Here is a 24,902-nt window from a genome sequence, read left to right as displayed (position 1 = left end):
TTTTATATTGTGTGGACAGGTTCGCAAAAACAAATCCCGTTACTATTTCTCGCACTCATAGAAGACTCCGTACCAGCTGTGTGTCGATATAATTTGTTGCAACGGAATTCACGGTTTTGTACCGAGCGCTAATCGCCAAGAAACTAGTCTGTCCCTTTACTTTTCCTTATTACTTGACAACAGATCTCATCAGAGTTATGCGGGCAACGGAACCGTATCAGACAGACGTAGATTGTCGAGTGGAAATTGGAGCGCAAGTGGGTCAGTGCGTAAGGCGTGCGTCTTGCGCGAGATAACGCTTGAGGCCTTCTCGTACGGTCCTTACGACGTGTCAACTAAACAAAGGCGAGGTAGCGCACACCGTACGGTGGCAACGACCACCGGCGGGCTCTTATCAGCGAGGTCGGCCGACTGCGCGACCGCACATAAAACACGAGAGCGGCGGAAGTGTTTTCGTAAACAGCCCTCCGTAGCTTTCTGAAACGGGAGTGGCGATCTTACGCCTATCGCCTAGAATGTTCTGAGAACTCCATTTTGTGAGCAAATGAGTCCTCGCCTAGGTCACGTGGAGAGCACGTGGTGCCGCACTGACTTATGTAACGCGTGTTGCTGAGACAGAGAAATGTTTCAGCTGACTGTGTGGAGACAACAGCGAAACCTGCGGATTTAAGGAACTTTGTCCAAGGTCTTTTTCTAGTGGCCTCCAGTTATGCGAGGAAGGTGCGCAGAAAAGAGCTGTCCGCAGAGGAATTGGCGGCGGACGGCAGCTGTCGCAGCGGGGCGCCCTCGTATACACAGCAACGTCCATGCCCAGCTCATCCTCCAACAAGGGCACCGCACGGCAATCGGATTTTTGTAATTTTTATACTTACGCTACGTGACGTTCAGAACGCTAATACCAATCTTCCACAGCAGTTCGATGCAGTTTTCAAAAATTCTCGAGAAAATCCGAGGATCTTTAATTTACATGCGGGGCAGAGGCTTCATCAAATACATGCTAATTAACACATATCTAATCACCATTTTTAATATGCACATAATCTTGTTTCTAATTATATATCAGACACAAAATTCGAGTTTTCATTGCAAATATAAATTCTTAATTATCCACATTTTATAAAATATTGTTTATAAATCTGCGACTTTTTAAAATTTAAATAATTTTTACTAACAGTCTTTTGCGAAATGCTGACAACTAAGAATTTATATCTGCAATGCGTGCGATATGTAATAAGAAACAAGATCACACGCATTTTTCACGAAATTATGATTATACATATGTTAATTAACATATATTTGATGAATTTTATATTTAAATGATGTAGATATTTTAACTGAACAAAAACAGTAAAACAAAGAAAAGCAGAGCGATATTCGAATCAGTGATGCATCGATTACCCGATTACCATACGACAACGACAGCGAGTGAGCAACGCAGCCCATCCTGAGAATGGCCTGGCGTGCACTGCTTCACTAGGCGTGGACCTGGTGGAGGTAGTACGCCCTTGCCTTACTCCGCTCTCTGAGCTAACTGATACAGCTAGTTACAGGAGGACCTACAGTTTAACGTGAATTCCGAACCACGGTGCTATCCGATATCTTTCATATTAACAAAAAAGCAGTGATAAGTGGCAGAAAAATACTAGGACCACCCATTGTTCGAAACCCAGACCTTTGAAACTGTAATTTGGCACTTTACCACAGAGCTAGCGAGTCGTAACGAAAGATACAAGAGGTAAGTTTTTCCAGACACATTAAAACTGTCTATCTGATACCCACTAGTTCAGCGAGCGCCTGGGAAATACTACAAATCTTTCACTAGTCAGAGACCTCTGCTACCCACGTGGGCACTGCACATATCGATTCGAAGCTACATAACAACACGTAGCACTCCGTTTCGGTCTGGTGACGGCGGCAATGCGTCGTCGCGTGAACTCCACGACACACTGGAAGTGCCAGGCTCTGACTTGATCCAAGATGCTCTGTCGCCGCCAACCAATGACGGATATCGGTCGCTGGGCACAGCCCGCAATATTGCATTCAATATGTGCTCAAAAAGTGTGAGCTCAGGTAACCTGGGGACCTCACACGCCCCTTTACGTCTGTGGAGTGTTCCTCAAAACAACTTTAACACAACTCGAGGCGATGGGGTGGTGAATTGTCTTGCAAGACGTACACGCTACCAACTGGATGCCTCAGGTGCAGAAAAAGATGCAAATGGTAAGAGAGTGGAAATGTATATCGTTCGCCAGTAGGACACATGGCAGACATACAGCGAGAACCCTTGCGTCCCATGTAAACATCTCTCAAGTGAGAATACTTGCCTTAATGGTGACCTGACGGCAAGCGAGACAAATCACCTGAGGTTTTTTGCGTATTTGCACCCTTTTATTGGCTTGTATGTGATAGATCTTATTTTGATTTAGCCATAAAATATAAGTTATTTAATAAGTATCGGGTCACTTAGCGAGACAAAGACGCAATATAAACACGGACGCGCCAAAAAGAGAGATGTGTGATAAGATGAAAATATATCTGTGTTCTAATATTTCCTTAAACCGGTATCAAGTTTTTCATTCTTCAACTATCTGTCTCTTCCCGTTCGTGAAACTGGCAGGGCGTATGACTTGTACGTTAGATAACTACAGGGTGTTTCAAAAATGACCGGTATATTTGAAACGGCAATAAAAACTAAACGAGCAGCGATAGAAATACACCGTTTGTTGCAATATGCTTGGGACAACAGTACATTTTCAGGCGGACAAACTTTCGAAATTACAGTAGTTACAATTTTCAACAACAGATGGCGCTGCAAGTGATGTGAAAGATATAGAAGACAACGCAGCCTGTGGGTGCGCCATTCTGTACGTCGTCTTTCTGCTGTAAGCGTGTGCTGTTCACAACGTGCAAGTGTGCTGTAGACAACATGGTTTATTCCTTAGAACAGAGGATTTTTCTGGTGTTGGAATTCCACTGCCTAGAACACAGTGTTGTTGCAACAAGACGAAGTTTTCAACGGAGGTTTAATGTAACCAAAGGACCGAAAAGCGATACAATAAAGGATCTGTTTGAAAAATTTCAACGGACTGGGAACGTGACGGATGAACGTGCTGGAAAGGTAGGGCGACCGCGTACGGCAACCACAGAGGGCAACGCGCAGCTAGTGCAGCAGGTGATCCAACAGCGGCCTCGGGTTTCCGTTCGTCGTGTTGCAGCTGCGGTCCAAATGACGCCAACGTCCACGTATCGTCTCATGCGCCAGAGTTTACACCTCTATCCATACAAAATTCAAACGCGGCAACCCCTCAGCGCCGCTACCATGGCTGCACGAGAGACATTCGCTAACGATATAGTGCACAGAATTGATGACGGCGATATGCATGTGGGCAGCATTTCATTTACTGACGAGGCTTATTTTTACCTGGACGGCTTCGTCAATAAACAGAACTGGCGCATATGGGGAACCGAAAAGCCCCATGTTGCAGTCCCATCGTCCCTGCATCCTCTAAACGTACTGGTCTGGGCCGCCATTTCTTCCAAAGGAATCATTGGTCCATTTTTCAGATCCGAAACGATTACTGCATCACGCTATCTGGACATTCTTCGTGAATTTGTGGCGGTACAAACTGCTTTAGACGACACTGCGAACACCTCGTGGTTTATGCAAGATGGTGCCAGGCCACATCGCACGGCCGACGTCTTTAATTTCCTGAATGAATATTTCGATGATCGTGTGATTGCTTTGGGCTATCCGAAACATACAGGAGGCGGCGTGGATTGGCCTCCCTATTCGCCAGACATGAACCCCTGTGACTTCTTTCTGTGGGGACACTTGAAAGACCAGGTGTACCGCCAGAATCCAGAAACAATTGAACAGCTGAAGCAGTACATCTCATCTGCATGTGAAGCCATTCCGCCAGACACTTTGTCAAAGGTTTCGGGTAATTTCATTCAGAGACTACGCCATATTATTGCTACGCATGGTGGATATGTGGAAAATATCGTGCTATAGAGTTTCCCAGACCGCAGCGCCATCTGTTGTTGAAAATTGTAACTACTGTAATTTCGAAAGTTTGTCTGCCTGAAAATGTACTGTTGTCCCAAGCATATTGCAACAAACGGTGTATTTCTATCGCTGCTCGTTTAGTTTTTATTGCCGTTTCAAATATACCGGTCATTTTTGAAACATCCTGTATGTAGTGTAAAGTTTGTACAGAAAGGGAGGCAATTTCTTTCGTTTCTAAACTGCTCATCCTGAGAATGACTCCTGGATGCACCGTAGCCTCCGATCTTCGGATATAAACGGCGACATTATTTATGATTGTATTATACTGCATTCTTTATCACGGTGCTGCACGGTATATCGTTTTCTTCCAGAAAGAAGAAGCAAATGTCATTGTGTTCAAAGGAGAGATAATACATCAATTAATTTAGACTGTTACACTGGTAATCGTAGAGAGAGACTGTAATGGTGCGAACTTAGACGCGTGAATTGCTGCTGGTGAAGGTATCCGCCAGCCATTCACCTCGAAATAATCCACATCATTCGCACGTCCTTACGGCGTCAGTGCGTAAACACCGGTGTATGTACCAAAGCATATCGCCGGCCGGGGTGGCCGAGAGGTTCTAGGCGCTTCCGTCTGGAACCGCGCGACCTCTACGGTCGCAGGTTCGAATCCTGCCTCGGGCATGGATGTGTGTGATGTCCTTAGGTTGGTTAGGTTTAAGTACTTCTAAGTTCTAGGGCACTGATGACCTCAGATGTTAAGCCCCATAGAGCTCAGATCCACATGAACCATTTGAACCAAAGCATATCATGATCTATCAGTCTATATGTTGTTCTTTCGTGTTCCGACGTCCAACGGCAGTGTTCCTCTGCCCTGCTCTTCTGTGCCCCGTGACGTGTGGCGAACAGTGACGCCACACAGATGTGGGACAGTGGCTTTCATGCCCATTAGCAAGGATGTGATTTTAGATAGTATGATTGCTCACCAGTCATTGTCCATCATTGAACTGGTGAATGTGTAAGACACAAACAAGCCTTTCGACTGCTTTAATGAGTTTTACTAGTTACACCGCCCGAGAAACAGATCGCTTCCCATAATCTCAGAATAGAAATGAATGTGTCATTCAACGGGCTCTACAGTATAAATAGAATGACGACATGTGTAAACGAGTCCCTAGTGTTGGTTGTTAAAAAAATCATTAAAAGTTTAATAATCAGAAGGGGGTTCGTCTAACCACTGGCTTAAAAATCTTGGCCCAATCTGACCCCAGTTTGTTACAATCGTGAGCACATACAGTTGTGAGCACATACATAACAAGAATTGAATAATTACACATTAATGAGATTAATTAAATACAGAGTGAAAGGAACCGCCAATTACGAACATCCGAACAAACTTAGCCCAGAGCAAGGTTCATTTGGCAAGGCCACAAGGAACAAATGAAATGGTAGTGACCATTGTCCCAACAGCTTATTCTCAAAATAATATTGGAATAGATAACTAGAATTAACCTATATAGGTAAATTCCAGTCACCGATTCCAACCTTTCGATGATTCATTTGGAAATTATTTTTGCAAGAGTTGTATGCACTGAAACGTAATAGCATTTCTACGTTCGTAAATGCTCTCTAAAACTGCTGCAGTGAAATTACAACAATTGAAATCGATAACTAGAATGACCTTCTATATAGGTCAAGTCTAGTAATCGATTAGAGTATTAGTATGTTTTTTGCACTAGTTCAGAGAGCACTTAGAAGTTAATAAATCCTATTGGCCTACATTTTGGTGCATATATCCGCTGAAAAAAACGATCTAATTAATGAACCATCGAATGGTTGGAATCGGTAACTAGAATTGACCTATATAGCTTAATTCTATTTACCGATTCCAATATCGCTTAGACACTCCGTTTTGTCAATTTTAGTTACTTGTATACTATACTCTATCCATCATAAGACTAAACCTCATGTAAACATTACACTAAGTATTCTTCCGCGTTTGCTGCAAGCTTAAGGGATTTCGTTTCACGTGGAGCAGAAGCCAAGCTGTCCGGGGTACAGTCAAGTACGATAATGAGGATACGTTTTATGCTGTGCGTTACGCGTACATCGACTCAGCGATAATACGGGACAACAGCTTTACCGGCGCATCTTGACTCTGAAAGCAATGGCCGGCCACCTGGTCCAACTAATCTGCAGTGATGTGAACAGCTGTAATAAAGATGCAAAAAGATACAAGCAGAGAACAATGAAGCCTTGAATGTCATTTAATTTTTTAAGAGAAGAAAATAGTCGTAAGACTCAGGCGATACGCTTATCAGGTGATCTGCCGGAAAACATAACATCCTGTCGATCTTAGGTAGCGTTCTCGCTTCCCGCGCCCGGGTTCCCGGGTTCGATTCCCGGTGGGGTCAGGGATTTTCTCTGCCTCGTGATGGCTGGGTGTTGTGTGATGTTCTTAGGTTAGTTAGGTTTAAGTAGTTCTAAGTTCTAGGGGACTGATGACCATAGATGTTAAGTCCCATAGTGCTCAGAGCCATTTTTTTTATCTTAGGTAACATTGTACTGTAATAAGTAAAAACGAGAGTGATGAAAATTCCTGAGTTTAACAAGGGTAATTTTTCTGCATGAGCTATGTGCGGCATAAAAGCGCACTGCCGGGATTTTACCATGTAGTTAAATATTGAAGCCAATTATTCTCGTGATCAGCCAGCCACAGTCATCTTCTCTCTTGTTTGAATAGTTTCTACCTGTTCCTTGCGTCTCTCTGTGGTTTTCTTGTCTTATTTTGTCCGTTGTAGTGTTTGTTGCCCGTGTGTATTTGTAGGAACAAGGGACCAATGACCATGCAGTCTAGTCCTTCTCCCCCGCCCCCTTAAACCAACCAACCACACACTGTAGATATTATAGTCAGTCGTCTGGTAACCTCCGAACTTCTTCCATATCAGACTCCGAGGAATGCGGTACATTTCAGTGCTGCTACGTTGATAACGAGGCGATCAGAAATAGACTCTCAAGCCACAAAAATTCCACATTTCTTCCTCCTCTCGAGTGACGTGCTGTTCTGCATTTCGCCATCGCTTCGAGCGTTAGTTCCAGTAAGTTAGGCAGCTTAAATGACTCGTTATTTCTCGTGATATGTCCCTTAACTTGGCTCCAGATCGATTTTACTGGGTTCAGACTGCAGAGTTAAGGTGACAGCTATAAAAATGCAGCAGTTGTGCTGTGTGCTCGACTTCCTGAGAATTATTGTTTTCCACGTTTCTACGACGCTTATGTGAGACCATATCTGCCCTATAAAACAATTGGGGTATTCAGACAAAGAGTATTTGATTTTTCATTTTTCTCCAAAATATTTAATTGTGTTATGTTTTCTTAACTTAAGAACCTTTAACAATCTTTCATAATATATCGATAATTAAGGATGTGCATTTGAAATGAAAACCAGAATTATGTGTGTGATATGTAATTATAAACTGGAAATAGAAATGAGCGTTTGGCGACACTGGCCGGGAGGTCCCTTATGGGGCAGGTCCGGCCGCCTTGGTGCAGGTCTTATTACATTCGCCGCCACATTGGGCGACCTGCGCGCCCGATGGGGATGAAATGATGATGAAGACAACACAACACACAGTCCCTGAGCGGAGAAAATCTCCGACCCAGCGGGGAATCAAACACGAGCCCGTAGGAAGGCAATCCGTAACGCTGACCACTCAGCTATCGGGGCGGACAATTAGAAACTAGAAGACATGCATTTTTCTTGAAAAAATGATGGTTAAGTGTGAGTTACCACATATTTGATTTTCATATTTAAATGATTTAGATACTCAAACCGAACAAAAAGAAATTGTGATGAACAGCTACTCACCAGTCCGCTCGGCCATCAACCCACGACGCTAGCGATTACACTGCTAATGTTATTCAAATATCGCGTCGTATTTAGTACATCATCTTCTCGAAAAACTTCAAGGCTGATTTTTCTCTGTAGTGTTGTGAAAAATATTAAGAACATCTTGTTTCTAGTCATTAACGCCGTTCCGAGTGCGCGTTTCACTACGAAGCAGGAAGCAGTGTCATCCTTTTTCACGTTACGTATGAACAGCGGGACGATCTGAGCCCAAGTAGCGCTTACATAGTCTGTGACTGTACACGATTTTTGAAATAAAAATTACGTAGCTAAAGTATGATTAAGAAAAACGTTGATGGCTGTTAATACATCAGAATGTTCTAAAGTTTCATTCACAGTGAGATAGTAATATGATATCTAATACATAAGTTGCACCAACATCCAAGAGCGGAACAACACCAGTGGACGAAAGTTACGGCTACTGACCAATCATCGCGAATGCGTTTGTTTACATCACGTTTATTCTTATGGTGAAAGGAGTATAGTGCCGTTAGATTTAGTAATTATTACTAAAAATTAACTTTAGTTAACAATATTATGACTTCATCATGCGCTATGCTGAAACGGATTTCAAGATTCTCTGTGCTTCTCTAGATAATAATTTACTTCAGACATGTATACTTCTCTTTTTCTGTTCTTATTTATTTTCGTTACCTTCTGATCTTTTAGACAAAATTTGTAGCTAAGTAATTAATCACGTGAACTGTGGTTGTAATTTTATCGTATGCTAAATTCTTTGTTTACGACTATGATCAGCTGCTTTCAAAGAGTGCCTCTATGTAGCGTCTCTGCCTTAGTGTGACGTCATTGCTCAAAGCCGACGAGTGGAAACGGACGCTGGAAGTGGCCCGAGCTATCTTACATGTTCAAACATAAATACGTTAGGAAGAGGGTAAAGGTATAGGGTTACACACACTGACGTCACGATATGTGTGACGACGAAGTAAATTTAGTTCTGGTCAATTTAACTGAGTTCTTTAAATCAAATCGTCGATACTCTGGATCCATTTGAGTTCTAGACAAATTATGTTAGGCTATGTTAGCACAAGATGATAAACCTGGCATTGCCCGGGTATTCATTTCGTCAATTTTCTATTAAAAAGGAAAAAAATGAACTATGTTTGTAGTGTAATATCGAAAAACAGTTTCTGTACGCTTGGCGCAGCTGCTTCACGTGTTTACTAAGCGATTTTGTAAACGCCTCTATGGCAACACCTCTTCATCATACTATAGACGGCTGTTGTTTTTGCCATTTGTGCTTTGCAGTTGAAAGCAGTCAAAAGCGCTGCTAGCTTTCAAGTGTCTGCTTCAGTGTCTTAGTAGTAAAGAATAACTGTATTAAAACTTCATGCATGATGCAGCATTTTTTCACGTTTCACAGTGTTTATGACGACACCATATATGCTGAACCATGATAGGTAGATACACTACTGGCCATTAAAATTGCTACACCAAGAAAAAATGCAGATAATAAACGGACAAATATATTATACTAGAACTGACATGTAATTACATTTTCACGCAATGTGGGTGCATAGATCTTGAGAAATCAGTACCCAGAACAACCATCTGTGGCCGTAATAACGGCCTTGATACGCCTGGGCATTGAGCCAAACAGAGCTTGGATGGCGTGTACAGGTACAGCTGCCCATGCAGCTTCAACGCGATACCACAGTTCATCAAGAGTAGTGACTGGGGTATTGTGACGAGCCAGTTCGGGCCGGCCGGAGTGGCTGTGCGGTTCTAGGCGCTACAGTCTGGAACCGAGCGACGACTACGGTCGCAGGTTCGAATCCTGCCTCGGGCATGGATGTGTGTGATGTCCTTAGGTTAGTTAGGTTTAAGTAGTTCTAAGTTCTAGGCGACTGATGACCTCAGAAGTTGCATAGTGCTCAGAGCCGTTTGAACCAGACGTTTTCAATTGGTGAGAGATCTGGAGAATGTGCTGGCCAGGGCACCAGCCGAACATTTTCTGTATCCAGAAAGGCCCGTGCAGAACCTGCAACATGCAGTCGTGCATTATCCAGCTGAAATGTAGGGTTTCGCAGGGATCGAATAAAGGGTAGAGCCACGGGTCGTAACACATCTGAAATGTCACGTCCACTGTTCAAAGTGCCGTCAATGCGAACAAGAGGTGACCTAGACGTGTAACCAATGGCACTCCATACCATCACGCCGGGTGATACGCCAGTATGGCGATGACGAATATCCGCTTCCAATGTGCGTTCACCGCGATGTCGCCAAACACGGATGCGACCATCATGATGCTGTAAACAGAACCTGGATTCATCCGAAAAAATGACGTTTTGCCATTCGTGCACCCAGGTTCGTCGTTGAGTACACCATCGCAGGCGCTCCTGTCTGTAATGCAGCGTCATGGGTAACCGCAGCCATGGTCTCCGAGGTGATAGTCTGTGCTGCTGCATACGTCGTCGAACTGTTCGTGCAGAGGGTTGTTGTCTTGCAAACGTCCCAATCTGCTGACTCAGGGATCGAGACGTGGCTGCACGATCCGTTACAGCCATGCTGATAAGATGCCTGTTATTTTTACTGATAGTGATACGAGGCCATTGGGATCCAGCACGGCGTTTTGTATTACCCTCCGGAACCCACAGATTCTATATCATGCTAACAGTCATTGGATCTCGACCAACGCGAGCAGCAATGTCGCGATACGATAAACCGCAATCGCGATAGGCTACAAGCCGACCTTTATCAAAGTCGGAAACGTAATGGTACGCATTTCTCCTCCTTACACGAGGCATCACAACAACGTTTCACCAGGCAACGCCGGTCAACTTCTATTTGTGTATGAGAGAGCGGTTGGAAACTTTCCTCATGTCAGCACGTTGTAGGTGTCGCCACCGGCACCAACGTTTTGTGAATGCTCTGAAAAGCTAATCATTTGCATATCATAGCATCTTATTCCTGTCGGTTAAATTTCGCATCTGTAGCTCGTCATCTTCGTGGTGTAGCAATTTTAATGGCCAGTAGTGTTGTTAGTTGCGCTCTGTCAGAACTGCGGTTCGATAATGTTGGTAACACTGGGATGGAAAGAATCATAACTCAATGTCTACGAGAGAAACTGAGTGTCGATGAATTCTCTTTGTTTTTTGTTTGTTTGACTGTTTGTTCTACACATAATTAGAACAGCACACCATTCGATCTTAGTCTATTGCGTATTTTAATCCTCATAGAATATAAATTGCATTTTGTAAGTAATAAAACTTAGCTGGTCGCACAACTTCTGCACTTTTAAGTAACCAGAGCAATGCATGATACAAGTACACTTAACACGCACAAACATAAATGTTATTTTGTATTCAGTAGAATGTTCTTCATCATGATCAAACAAGAGTTTGCTTTTATTGTTGATAAACGCGACAGTTGTTTATGAATAACAGAAAAATATTGTATATGGCCTAAGTTCGACGAAGTATTGAAGCAATGTTTGATATACTTTTGTTTTGCCTATCTTCTTTTTTTTTTAGTTTTCCTTACTGTTGAGGAAATTGCATTTTCTAGTGCTTTGTTATAATGCTGAGAACTTTTATTATTACAACATCACTGTGTTTCACGTTACAAATCAATAATTTTCGAACAAAATCTGAATTATTTATTGATAGTTTCAGTTTTGCTATATGAAAAGTATTTTTTTTTTTTGAGTAACAGACAGAAGGATAATTATGTAAACAAAAATGTTCCGTAGGTTTACCCTCTCTCAGTTTCTAGACGGTTGACACCTTTCGGTTTTTAGGGGCATCTATTGAGCCACTGATCACGTACATAAAGAAAAATGGTTCAAATGGCTCTAAGCACTATGGGACTTAACATTTGAGGTCATCAGTCCCCTAGACTTACAAGGGGAGGCCGCCAATTCTGAAATTCAGATTCGATTCATACTGCGCATAATAAAAGCTCATGGCCAGAGGTTTAATGTGGCAAAGCACCAAGATGCACTTCTCAGCCGTTATCGAGAAAATCGACAGTTAAAGAAACCGTTGCGGTGAAATACTCTCTACGGTTGATAGTTTTCTACAGCGTCGTGGCGCAGCGGTAAGCCCTCGGGTTCGTAATCCGAAGGTCGCAGGATTGAATCTCGCGCCAGGCAACTTTTTTTTATTATTTGTTTTTTGTAATTCAAATGTACACACACACACACACACACACACACACACACACACACACACACACACACATATATATATATATATATATATATATATATATATATATATATATATATATATTGTTTTTCCACGACAAACGACTTTCAACAACTTATTATATGCATAAAATTGTTGCAGATTTTATGCATAAAATAAGTTGTTGAAAGTCGTTTGTCGTGGAAAAATAATACTTGAAATAAAACACAATATCACAAATAATATTCAAGTGGATAGAATTTATTGAAAAGTTCGGTATACACTCGCACGTAATTAACAATTAGCGACCAGAAGTAGCTGGAGTATCACACGAACCACTCGATAGTTATCATAGAAACATGGAAAGCAGAAAACAGCACGACATCGAGCACATCTGATAAACGATGCGGTTTTACAAGAACAATTGTTTTTTTAAATTATCTGTTGCGAAACGCACCTGATTGACATTCTGAAAAATTGTTCTATCGTTCGTCAGGTTTGATGCATACCACGCGTATCGTATCATATCGGCAAAAATCGGAGAAGACAATTGGTGGTGGACGATGGATTGGATTTTTATACAATCGTCTCTGGAGTTGATGTCACGGTTTCGCTCGATTAAAAAAGCACAATTTTGAAGGCGCTTGATCAAATTTTTTACCTGCTGGTAAAAATACACGTCACACGGACGAGAGGAGTGCTCTTTGGAGGAATGACTTTTATAGTGCACGTTGGTAACTTCTTATCGTCCTGGAACATCTCATCGTATAACGCCGGGTTCGTTTGCCCACCCCAAGAGTCGACCAGAAGGAGAAATTCTTTGTTTTGTACGTATGGTTGCAAAGCATTACGCAAGAAGTCCATGAACAAACCCGTTGTTAGTTTACCGGATTTGGAGGATGTAATATCAACGTTGGTATACTTCTTGGCGTACTCGTCGATTGTCTTCTGTACTCTGGGTCCAAACGTACCTGTGGACTCTTGGAGGCATACGAAAACAAGAGGCAAGACTCGTCCAGACATCGTGATTGAATATTGTGCCGTATACGAATGGGTAACCTTGTTCATGTCGTGTCGGGTTACCAGGACAGCCTTTGACCCTTTTTCGGCGAGAGTTCTGTTGAACGTGGACTGGTACTGGCACTCTGACAAACAAAATATAAAAATATCGTTTATATAAGAAACATACGAAATCTGTGTTGTCTATCATATATCAGATTATCATATTCTATCATCATGTCATATGACATTTGTGAACAGCTCTTTACGTACCTGTTTGATCAGTATTAACTATGAAATCTTTGTCGAAGTTAGTTATCAACGTTCGCGTCTGGATCCGAAATGTGTCGCTGCGGCCAAAATTCCGTCTTGGGTAGCCGTGTCTTTCCGGGAAACAAATTTTGTGATTTTTCCGTTGCCGAATCCCATGCTTCTTTTTAAATTCGGTGACCCATGTTTTTGTAGCTTTGAAGTTGAAATCTGGGAACTGACTTGCTGCGCCCAAGGCCCGCTGCTGCAGGTTTCTGGTAGTAACTTGCTGGAAGTTTTGTCGAGCTTCTACGAAGCGATCATGCACCCATGAATCGATGGTACAATGTTCATCAAATTTGCTACCGCCACGTTTGATTTGCTCTTCCCACCTGGATAAATAGCCCATATTTGCCAAACGAGAGCACCCCTTTTCTTGTAGAGTCTTGAGACTCCAGCCTGGATGTTCTTTGGCCAGATTGACAGCTCTAATTTTGTAATCCAGAGAAATATAGTCATACCCTTTTTTTTTCTTCTCGCCCGGCTCGTATTCGTCTGATGATTCGTTGGCAATGGGACTCGTTTCAGTGTCTTCGTAGGCATTACTATCGTCGATTTCATTAATGTCTATCAGTTCCTCATCATGAACAAGGGTATTCTCGGCGAGCATTTGCAGCGTATTCTGGAACATTTCTTCCCCAATTACCATGGCTTCTTCGTTGATTGATGATGACGGTTCTGCTGCGATGCGATTACTGTTACGAAGGAGGCTTTCAAAATACACCAACGCATCTTTCAATTGTTGTTTCGCCACTTCACTGTGTATAGAATCTTCTTCGATCACATCACTTTCATGCGAAGGGCCCGGATCGCTCTCCAATTGTACCGCCTCCATTTTTCCATTTGTTTAACAGGGTGTACCAAAGCTCTCACGCACGCACTGATTTTCGACGATGTTATAAGTTGCGCTAGGGACCGCATCTGCCTTCTTTCGAAGTTAGCAGGCAACTACGCTGTTATGCTTCGGCTCGTTTCGGCCCATTCAACATCTGTCCTTCAAGAGTAACGAGCGAGTAACGGAGTTTATATTTCATACCTGCCACAGCAAATTTGTGTTCGTGGGGTCTCTATTCTAATTCGAACGTTTGACTTTCCGTCTTCCGTTAACTATACGTGGTAAACATTATGAAGGCAATTAATAACATTTGCGAAATACAACTTTGTTTGCGGAAAACATAATGATGTTCGAAGTCGCCTGTTTTTCCACGACAAACGACTATCAACAACTTATTATATGCATAATTGTTGCAACTGATTGCCGGGATATATATATATATATATATATATATATATATATATATCCCGGCAATAATAATATAATAAGTTGTTGATAGTCGTTTGTCGTGGAAAAATAGGCGACTTCGAACATCATTATGTTTTCCGCAAACAAAGTTGTATTTCACAAATGTTATTAATTGTCTTCATAATGTTTACCACGTATATATATATATATATATATATATATATATATATATATATATATATATATGTGTGTGTGTGTGTACATTTGAATTACAAAAAACAAAAACAAAAAAAAAAAAAGGTTGCATGGCGCGAGATTCGATCCGGTGACCTTCGGATTACGAACCCGAGCGCTTACCGCTGCGCCACGACGCTGTAGAAAATTATTAATCGTAGAGAGTATTTCACCGCAACGGTTTCTTTTAACTGTCGATTTTCTTGACAACGGCTGAGAAGTGCATCTTGGTGCTTTGCCACATTACACCTCTGGCCATGAGCTTTTATTATGCGCAGTATGAATCGAATCTGAATTTCACAATTGGCGGCCTCCCCTTGTTAGAACTACTTAAACGTAACTAACCTAAGAATATCACACACATCCATGCTCGAGGCAGAATTCGAACCTGCGACCACAGCAGCAGCGCGGTTCCAGACTGAAGCGCCTAGAACCGGGCGGCACATAAAGAAAGCAATCGCCCCGCAGCCTCATGCTGTGTCCACCATTGGATGCCTCCAGTCCCGCCCCCTGTCGCCATTAGAAGCCAATATTGCGGCTGCATGGTAGATAACATGTGGGGCGTCGAATGCCGTAAACATCATTGGCCTTTCGCGACATCGCAAAGGTCTCTGAAACCACATAGTTTCATTTGATGTATGGATGTATTCACTGTACAGTGAAGCTCCTGTGATACGACAGTGGCAGCTTTGGTTTATCAGTAGCATAATTTTAAGTGTTTTTGCAATCATTGTTTACAAAAATCGATCTCAATTAAAAACACTCAGCTTCGTGAACTGAACTCGTGACATCGAGATGCCCAATAGTATAGTTTTACGTATTATGTAGGTCTACTAGATTCAGTTTCAATATTTTTCCGTGTAATATTGGGGGCTAACATTTCGTAGTTGGACAGTGGCACCTTGGCTGTCGCCTATGGCTGTCTATTCCGGCCAGTACCTCCGGTAGACCGACTCTGTACTCAGTGCCCTGTTCCTGTTGAGCTTTCGAAAATTCACTTCGGCAATCTGTTAGAGTCCCAGGCCACGCCAGGAGCAAGCCAAGCTCGCAAACTCAGATGTGAAGATGGACATCGGTTCGAAATGAAATTAAAGTTTAATTTTTTAACATCCGTAGTGTAAAGAAAAATATCAGACTGGTGCGTCATGGTGTGATGCTTTCCACTTTTGCTTATGTACGTTAGTATGCAGGGTGAACACTAATAAAACCGACACGCTGCAGGAGGAAGTACGGTCCTATGGACATGTGTCCGGAAATGCGTCGTTGCCACGGCAGATGGCGCTGACGAATGATAGTTCTTCTCACCAAGTGCCGCATGTTCCTTGTGTGTGCAGGCTGTGTGACTTTTTTTTTCCTTTATTGAGTTTCGATTCCCCCCGAAGGGGGCGGACTGGCAGCAGCTTAGTATGCCACTCTTCAGCCTACAGAATTTGTTTTAAAATGATGGAGATAATAACTTATAAAAACAGGCGATAAAATCGGAGACTTAAATGGTAACCTGGCGGAAAATAGTGGAACTTAAAAAATAGAACAAAGGGGGGATGATGCTAATAAAATACATATGAAGCAGACAGGGAAAATAATAGACAGACAATTAAAAACCACAGTGACAGTCTGGTTTCTGTTCGCAAGAGACATAAAATTCACACACAGCGACAGCATGATTTCTGTTCGCAACACTTTGGAAAGACGAACACTGAACAGTCACTTGAACACTGCACTAAAAAGTTGGCAAATATGACATACCATAGTCGAGGGCAGACAGGGGGGACCTAGAAAGATGATGGGAAAGAAAAAGGGGGGAAGGAGAGGAAAAACGAAGGGGGGGGGAGAGGGGAAAGGAGCCGATGGAGGACAAGAACCCATAAGAGAGGGGGGGGGTGCTAGGCAGACGTGACAGGGAGTGGGGAAAGGCAGAGGAGGGAAATACAAAAGGACTTGGGGGGGGGGGGAGAAGGGAGGCAGGGAGAGGTTAGGCTGGCAGAAAACAGGATGGAAGGGGGGGAGGAAGAGGGAGCCCAGGGAAAGGACAGAGGAAAGGAGGGGGGTGAGGATCAGAACTGATAGGAGGGATAAATGGAGGGAGAGAGGGCATCATCCGGGAGAGGGAATTGATGGAAGCCACCTTGGGAAAGGAGATGAAGGGTGTAGAGATGGAGGGTAGGAGGGGACACAACAGTGAAGGCGTGGCAGAGGGCGGGGATGGGAGAGGAGAGGAGCAACCAGGGGGTGAGGGGGATCAAGGCGGCGGGAGGTGTAGAGTATGCCGATATGTTCGAGGAATAGGAGCAGATGGGGGAAAGGAATGAAGTCATAGAGGATCCGTGTGGGGGGCGGGAGGCATATACAGAAAGCGAGGCAGAGTGCATGGAGTTCGAGGATCTGGAGGGCCGTGTGACTGACGCAGCGTACTATAAGCATCAGAACGGTCCAGTATTCGTGTCGGGAACAAGACGAGATGGTGTTCTGTGTATGGCTAAACAGATGAAAACGGTCGAGGGGCAGCGCCAACCACATCATACAATATTTCAGGCCTGTTTTGGTCGTTTGTGTGATCATGGGTCGATTCAGACAGACGAATGTGCAGGGAGGCGGCAGAGTGTGCGAACACCAAGATTGGAGGATGGGGTTCTCCGGGATATTGAGACGAACCCTAGTACAAGCTTCACGCAAGTGGCCCGCCAACACGGTGTAAGCCAAAGTACGATTATGTGTATTCTGCACGACAACCGCTACTATCAATGTCACCTGCAATTAGTGCAAGGATTGTCATCAGGGGATATTCAACTACCGGAATTATTTTGTCGATGGTGTTTGCACCAGGCCATCACAATTATGGGATATCTGTCATCAGTCCTCTTTACCAGCGAAGCAACCTATACCAGAACTGGCATCATCAGTCTGCATAAACTTCATCTATAAGCTACAGACATGACACGTGGTCAGAGGAACTTTCATTCGTCAATGCCATCTACGTACACTGATCAGCCAGAACATTATGACCATCTACCTAATAGCAGGTTTGTCCACCTTTGGCACGGATAACACTGGCGACACGTCGTGTCATGGAAGAAATTAGGCCTTGGTAGGTCGCTGAAGGAAGTTGGCACCCCATCTTCACACAATTCCCGTAAATTTCGGCGAGGGGACGATGAGCTCTGACGTGATGTTGAATCACATCCCAGATTTATTCTATAGGGTTCAGATCTGGTGAGTTGGGTGTCCAGCACGTCAACTTGAACTGGCCACTGTCTTCCTCGAACCACCCCATCACTCTCCTGACCTTGTGACATGACACGTTATCTTGTTGACATCGGGAAACGTGATGGTCATGAAGGTGTGCAAGTGGCCTGCAACCAATGTACGATACTTCTTGGTCATCATAGTGTCTTGCGCGATCTCCGACAGACCCATGGATGCCCAAGTGTATGTCCCCACAGCACAATGGAGCCACCTTCTGCAGCATAGTTGGTGTGGTGTGCGTACTGTATGACCTTCAGTACACGCACCATCAGATTATTTGACTTGTCGCTCTAACGAAGTAGGTGAGTGTCACCAATATGTCTCGTGGTCTTATCGTGGCGTGTTTATCTTCTTCCATTAGGTCAGATGATAGAAATACCACTTGCACGCTTAGTGTAGCAGATTGACGGTGACCAACTTTAAACAGAACTTGATTAATTTTCACACACATTTAATAAAATAATAACAAGCATAAAAATTACTTAACTTGGTTCTGGATGCTATTTACAATTGACATTCTGAAGTTCCTTTGGTATTGGTACGTTAATCTTATTCTCACATATATCTCTGATACTTGACAAAAGTGTCTATACATTTATCTTCATGGCTATGTACAGTAATATGGTAATCTTATTGGACGCAGACTGAAACTTGACTATAGACTGGTACAGACAAATGTAGAACTCGTAGAGACTGTTGCGGACAAATGCAGACTGACTAATCGGAGGTCTGTACACTTGTTATAATACCTCTCCGGTTCATGTATTCACTGCGCAAGTGTGGTCCCCGAGGAGAAAAGGTTCTACGTTAGCAGCAATGCCATTGGCTGCGTTACATATTAATACGCGGATCGGCGGAGGCAGAATTTGGTCCGTCTCTATGGCAGCGCCATCTCGTAGTGCGGAGACGGACGAGCGCTGCGCCTGCACTGTTGTGCTTGGCGGGGCGCGCTCTAGTGGTAAAGTTGTGTATGAGCTGACTATGCGGAACTATGTACACAACAGTTATCAAGAGCTGTTCCCCTTGAGGACGACGGATTCGCGCCCTCCCATCGGCATGATGAAGAAGGTATCGGGATTCATCAGACCATGCAACCTCTGCCACAGCGCCAACGTCCAGTGCCGATGGTCACGTGCCCATTTCAGTCGTAGTTGCCGAGGCCGTGGTGTTAACATTATCACATGCATGGGTGGCAACGATGCATTTCTGGATACACGTTCATAGGACTTTTTTTTCCTCCATTTCCAGTCAGGAAGTCGTCCGTGCAGTTTCTCGGTTTATGTTCACCCTGTACGTTTCTGCAGTTTTATCAGATCCTGAAGTTCCTCCTTATCTATTCCTCAGAATAATAATGTTACTAGGATTGTACACTGAGCTCCTTACTGCTATTTACAAATGTTTTGTGTGTGTTAATTGGTGCCGCAGACTAGAAGGCGGCCGCGATGCTGGGCGTGACGTTGGTGCTGGCGTGCTGCGCTGTGGTGGCGCTGCTGCTGCTGTACGGCTGGCGCCAGTCGTACTGGCGCGACCGCGGAGTGGCGTGCCCGCCGGGCTGGCCGCTGCTGGGCCACGTGGCCAACCTGCTGCTGCTGCGCCGCTCGCCGGGACAGTTCCTGCGCGACCTCTACTGCGCCGCGCCCGGCGAGCCCCTCGTTGGCTTCTACATCTTCGGCAGGTGAGTCGCCGGCAGGCTTCGAGTTCTGCGCAACGATGAACATTTGAGGCAGGCCTGTGTGTCGGGGTGGTATCAGGACGCCTGAATATCGAGCCTGTGCTCTGTCGATTGAGTTATCCGGACCAACTGAAAGCTTCATCTTGTCACTGATTCCTCTCCACACGTTTCTGGCTATGTATTGGGCTGAGCCAAAATCAGTCAACATCAACTTGCAAATACGAAGGGCTTTCAGTAAGTAAAGCAACACATTTTTTCATCTGAAAAAACGTGGAAATTGTTGTGGGACACTGTGGAATATTCCCGCTTCAGCCCCTATAGTTTCACGAAGTCCCGATAGGTGGCAGCACTATACATGGTTTTCAAAATGAATTTTGTACGAAGGCGCATTCCAAGCAGAGAGCTATCACTAAGTTTCATTTGGACGAAAACCACAGCATCGCAGATATTCATAGGCCCTTGCGGAGACCTCGCAATGAACAAAAGCACAATGAGTCGTTGGACGAGCAGCACGGTCGCGCAAACCTGTCCAATCTCCCACGTGCTGGCCGGCCGAAAACAGCTATCACTCCTGCAGTTTTCGTCGCCACAAAAATGCAAACGACCTCCTCTGTCTCCATGACAGTGCATGGCCTCACACAAGTATGCACACCTGGGAGAAGCTCATAAAGTTTCATTGGACTGTTCTTCCTCATCCTCTCTACATCCCGTATCTCGCACCTTCTGACTTCCATCGCTTTAGCCCAATAAAGGACACACTGTGCAGGGAGCAGTACGTGGATGTTGGGGAAATTATTGATGCAGCAAAGCCACGCGGGATTAGCCGAGCGGTCTAGGCTCTGCAGTCATGGACTGTGCGACTGATCCTGGCGGAGGTTCGAGTCCTCCCTCGGGCATACGTGTGTGTGTTTGTCCTTAGGATAATTCAGGTTAAGTAGTGTGTAAGCTTAGGGACTGATGACCTTAGCAGTTAAGTCCCATAAGATTTCACACACATTTGAACATTTTGATGCAGCAAGACGTTAGCTCCGGCTTCGACCAGTAGAGAGGCACCATGTTGGTATGCAGGCCTTCCAAGTAACGTGGCCTAAGGTCGATGCATTGAATGGATATTATGGAGTAAAACAGGGTTTCGTAGCCAAAATAGTGGGGAATAATATAGTGTACTGGAATCATGAATAAAACCAACCTGCTTTCAGAAAAAATGCGTTTCGTTGTTTATTGAAACCCGTTCATAAATACTCAGCAGCTGCCATACAGCTTGTGGAGACGGTACTTCCCTTCTCTTCTTCAGTCTATAGACAGTGGCCAAGCCATTTTCCATGGTACCCTGTTTCCTAATGAACTTGTTCTAGCAGGATATGGGGAGCCTATACGCAAACGTTTTGCAAGAAGGTATAGCATTGATTTTAGGTAAGTCCCACCCTTTCATGATAATTTTGCTAAACACAGTTATTAATTACAAAATGATTACATTTTAATGTGACTTTGCCAGCTTTAGGAATGTAAATAAGTCTATTACAGTCGTTCGACTTCTGGACACTATCCTGTTTTGGGCTCATGGCTAATTAATTTCAGTTACCCTTTGCGAAACAGTTACAGAGCAAATATCTTTCCATAAGAACAATTAAGAGAAAACAATAAGCTGTCCATTACAGCAAGGAAAATTTCATGGTAATTCTTTCCAAGCTTTTAGCTACTGATTTGAGACAGAGCACTGTCAGGAGACTTTTAAATGAGTGCTTTACGGCATTCTATTAACAGACACGGCATACAGTATGCTGGCAGTAAAGAGTCATTTACAGGTTCACTACGAGGTCACCATATTGCCAGTCGAATGGATGAGGGTGGTGGGCAGAGGTGCCTTTGGCTGCAGCGTAGAGTGGGACCTGATGTCCAGCGTTAGCATCAGTGACACTCACTGGACGTTTTCATTTGTCCCCATAACCAAAGACATTCACTATGCAGATGCGGTACATTCCGTGAACCGCACACATGCGTACAGTTGCACCCTCTCGACAGACTTCCAAGTTTCTCACGCCAGGGCTAGCAAGGACGTGTCACTCACAAAGGGCAGAAACAGAGCCGCCTATGCTGTTAGTATCTTCCTCCTAGCAGTCTGAAAAAAAAATTCTGTGGGTTTGGCCATTCAGCTGATTGACCAGCTCAGATCCTTCGTCTCGCCAATCGATGTACGGAACAGCTTTCGTACCTGTTCAATAACGCCTTCCTTTCCCATGCTAAAAGACACAAACACACGAAGTTCCTCTATGAAAGCATCTCTAAGTTATTTTGAGTTAGCAAACTCTGCTGCCTTCATTATGTAATTATGAGTGGAAGGTAAGAGTTCAGATTCAAAGAGCCTGCACTTCACAAACCTTTAATCTACCAGAAAGACACTCTTAGCTTATTCTCATTATCAGTACGACAGATATACGAGGAGCACTCTATAAGTAATGCAACACATTTCGTTTTTGAAAACAGATGAGTTTTCTTCAGGATTCCAATACATCATTCATTCCCCTCTCTTTTGGGTGAGAAAACCCTATTTTTCAACGTAATCTCCGTTCAGTGCGACGACCTTACGTCACTTTACTGGGAGGGTCTGATTGCCCGCGTGGTACCATTCTACTAGTCGACGTCCAAGCAATGTCTTGCTGAATCAATGGTCTCCACATCATTCCATACTGCTTCCTGCGGAGTGCATTCTTCATTGGACCAAACAGATGGATGTCGGAAGTTGCAAGATCTGGGCTGTAGAGCGGATGACGAAGAAGTTATGATTCTCTCGGGTGCGCAGACGTTTGCGACACATTACGTTGTCATCGAGAAGGAAAAATTTGTTTGCATTTTTGTGACGAAGTTCTAACATTGCAGGAGTAACAGTCGTGTGCGGACGGCCAGCACGTGGGACACTGGACAAGTTTTTCGCCCAACGACTCACCATGCTTTTGCTTACTGCCAGGTCTTCGTAGACATTCTGTAAGCGCCTATGAATGTCTGTGATACCCTGATTTAACGCCAAAAGAAACTCAGTGACAATTGTCTGCTTGGAACGCAATCCGTTACAGACGCTATTTTGAAGGCTACATACGCTATGCGATAAAAATATCCAGACACCCCCAAAAATATATGTTTTTCATATTAGGTGCATTGTGCTGCCACCTACTGCCAGGTACTCCATATCAGCGACCTCAGTAGTCATTAGACATCGAGAGAGAGCGCAATGGGGCGCTCCGCGGAACTCACGGGCTTTGGACGTGGTCAGGTGATTGGGTATCACTTGTGTCATACGTCTGTACGCGAGATTTCCACACTCCTAAACATCCCTAGCTGTACTGGATCCGATATGATAGTGAAGTGGAGACGTGAAGGGACACATACAGCACGAAAGCTTACAGGCCGACCTCGTCTGTTGACTGACAGAGACCGCTGACAGTTGAAGAAGGTCGTGATGTGTAATAGGCAGACACCTATCCAGACCGTCACACAGGAATTCCGTACTGCATCAGGATCCACTGCAAGTGCTATGACAGTTGGACGGAAGGTGAGAAAACTTGGATTTCATAGCCGAGCGGCTGCTCATAAGTCACACATCACACCGGTAAATGTCAAACGACGCCTCTCTTGTTGTAAGAAGCGTAAACATTGGACGATTGAACGGCGAAAAAACGTTGTGTGGAGTGACGAATCATGGTAAACAATGCGGCGATCTGATGGCAGGGTGTGGGTATGGCGAATGCCCGGTGAATGTCATCTGCCAGCGTGTGTAGCGCCAACAGTAAAATTCGGAGACGGTGGTGTTATGGTATAGTTGTGTTTTTCATGGAGGGGGGTTTGCACCCCATGTTGTTTTGCGTGGCACTATCGCAGCCCAGGTCTACATTAATGTTTTAAGCAACCTTCTTGCTTCCCACTCTTCAAGAGCTATTCGGGGATGGCGACTGCATCTTTCAATACGATCGAGCACCTGTTTATAATGCACGACCTGTGACAGAGTGGTCACACGACAGGAACATCCCTGCAATGGACTGGCCTGCGCAGAGACAAGACCTGAATCCTAAAGAACGCCGACTTCGTGCCAGACCTCTCCGTCTGACATCGATACCTCTCCTCAGTGCAGCACTCCGTGAAGAATGGGCTGCCATTCCCCAAGAAACCCTCCAGCACCTGATGGAAAGTATGCCTGCGAGAGTGGAAGCTGTCATCAAGCCTAAGGGTGGGCCAAAACAATACTGAATTGCAGCATTACGGATGGAGGGTGCCACGAACTTGTAAGTCGTTTACAGCCATGTGTCCAGATACTTTTGATCACATAGTGTATAGCGGTACCATCCATCGGGACTTAATGAAACTAATGGGGCTGAAGCTGGAATATTCCACGATGCCCCAAAACAATTTCCACACTTTTTCAGTCAAAACTAGCCGAGGGAAAGATTGTGTTGCATTACTTGTTGAACGCCCCTCGTGCAATGGAGCCGGTAGAATCATCTAACACTGTTCCTCTAGAATTAATTCTGTAAACTTTCCAATTAGAGTTCTGTGAAAAGAGTGCCTTTTTCTACCAGATACTCTCATATAATATTCCTCGTACCGTAGGAACCAGGCTGTTAGAACTTGATCAGTATGTACCCGAAGCCTTTCTTTCATTCAGTGTGTTCTGCGATTTGACCAGTAATTTCAGTTGTTGGACCCTTTCATATCGTTTCATATTGCTACATTTAGATATGTAGTTGGTGTGCACGAGGGAACCGGTACTTCACAAACGCTGAAGTACTTTAATTAAAGCTATTAATCATACTTAGAGCTATTCCACACCAACATCATACGGGAAGTCCCCTTGGGAGCAAATACACAATCGCAATATTCCTGCCACTTTTGAAATGCATCGAGAAATTCTTTCTTTGTTAGGGTGGTTAGTTCCCACTGCAATTTCACTTGGATCTTTTCCACTGTATCAAATATTTGCCGCTTCAATATGATTTTCATTTTGGGAAAGACGAGAAGTCACACGAAGCTAAGATTCTTGATTATGTGGTTAGGGCGGGTGGGAAGGGCTGTAATATTAATGTAGTCAAAGATTCCTGAGTAATTAAGGTGATGTCCCAGAACGACAGGGACCACCGACGTACTATCCATATTAT

At 44.1% G+C, this 24,902-nt stretch overlaps 1 protein-coding gene across 1 annotated transcript in view; it reads left to right on the top strand.

The window, feature by feature from the left end:
- The window catches only part of LOC124792889 (cytochrome P450 6k1-like), a 151,280-nt gene that overhangs the window by 32,677 nt on the left and 93,701 nt on the right, over positions 1-24,902 (top strand). The window contains exon 2 of the mRNA XM_047257977.1: positions 19,512-19,761. Coding sequence (XP_047113933.1) covers positions 19,529-19,761 — 233 coding nt within the window. The 5' untranslated portion in view covers positions 19,512-19,528. The remainder of the gene's footprint in view (positions 1-19,511; positions 19,762-24,902) is intronic.

This window comes from Schistocerca piceifrons, chromosome 1 (genome assembly GCF_021461385.2).
Source record: "Schistocerca piceifrons isolate TAMUIC-IGC-003096 chromosome 1, iqSchPice1.1, whole genome shotgun sequence".
NCBI lineage: Eukaryota > Metazoa > Arthropoda > Insecta > Orthoptera > Acrididae > Schistocerca > Schistocerca piceifrons.
This window is presented reverse-complemented; position numbering and strand designations above follow the sequence as displayed.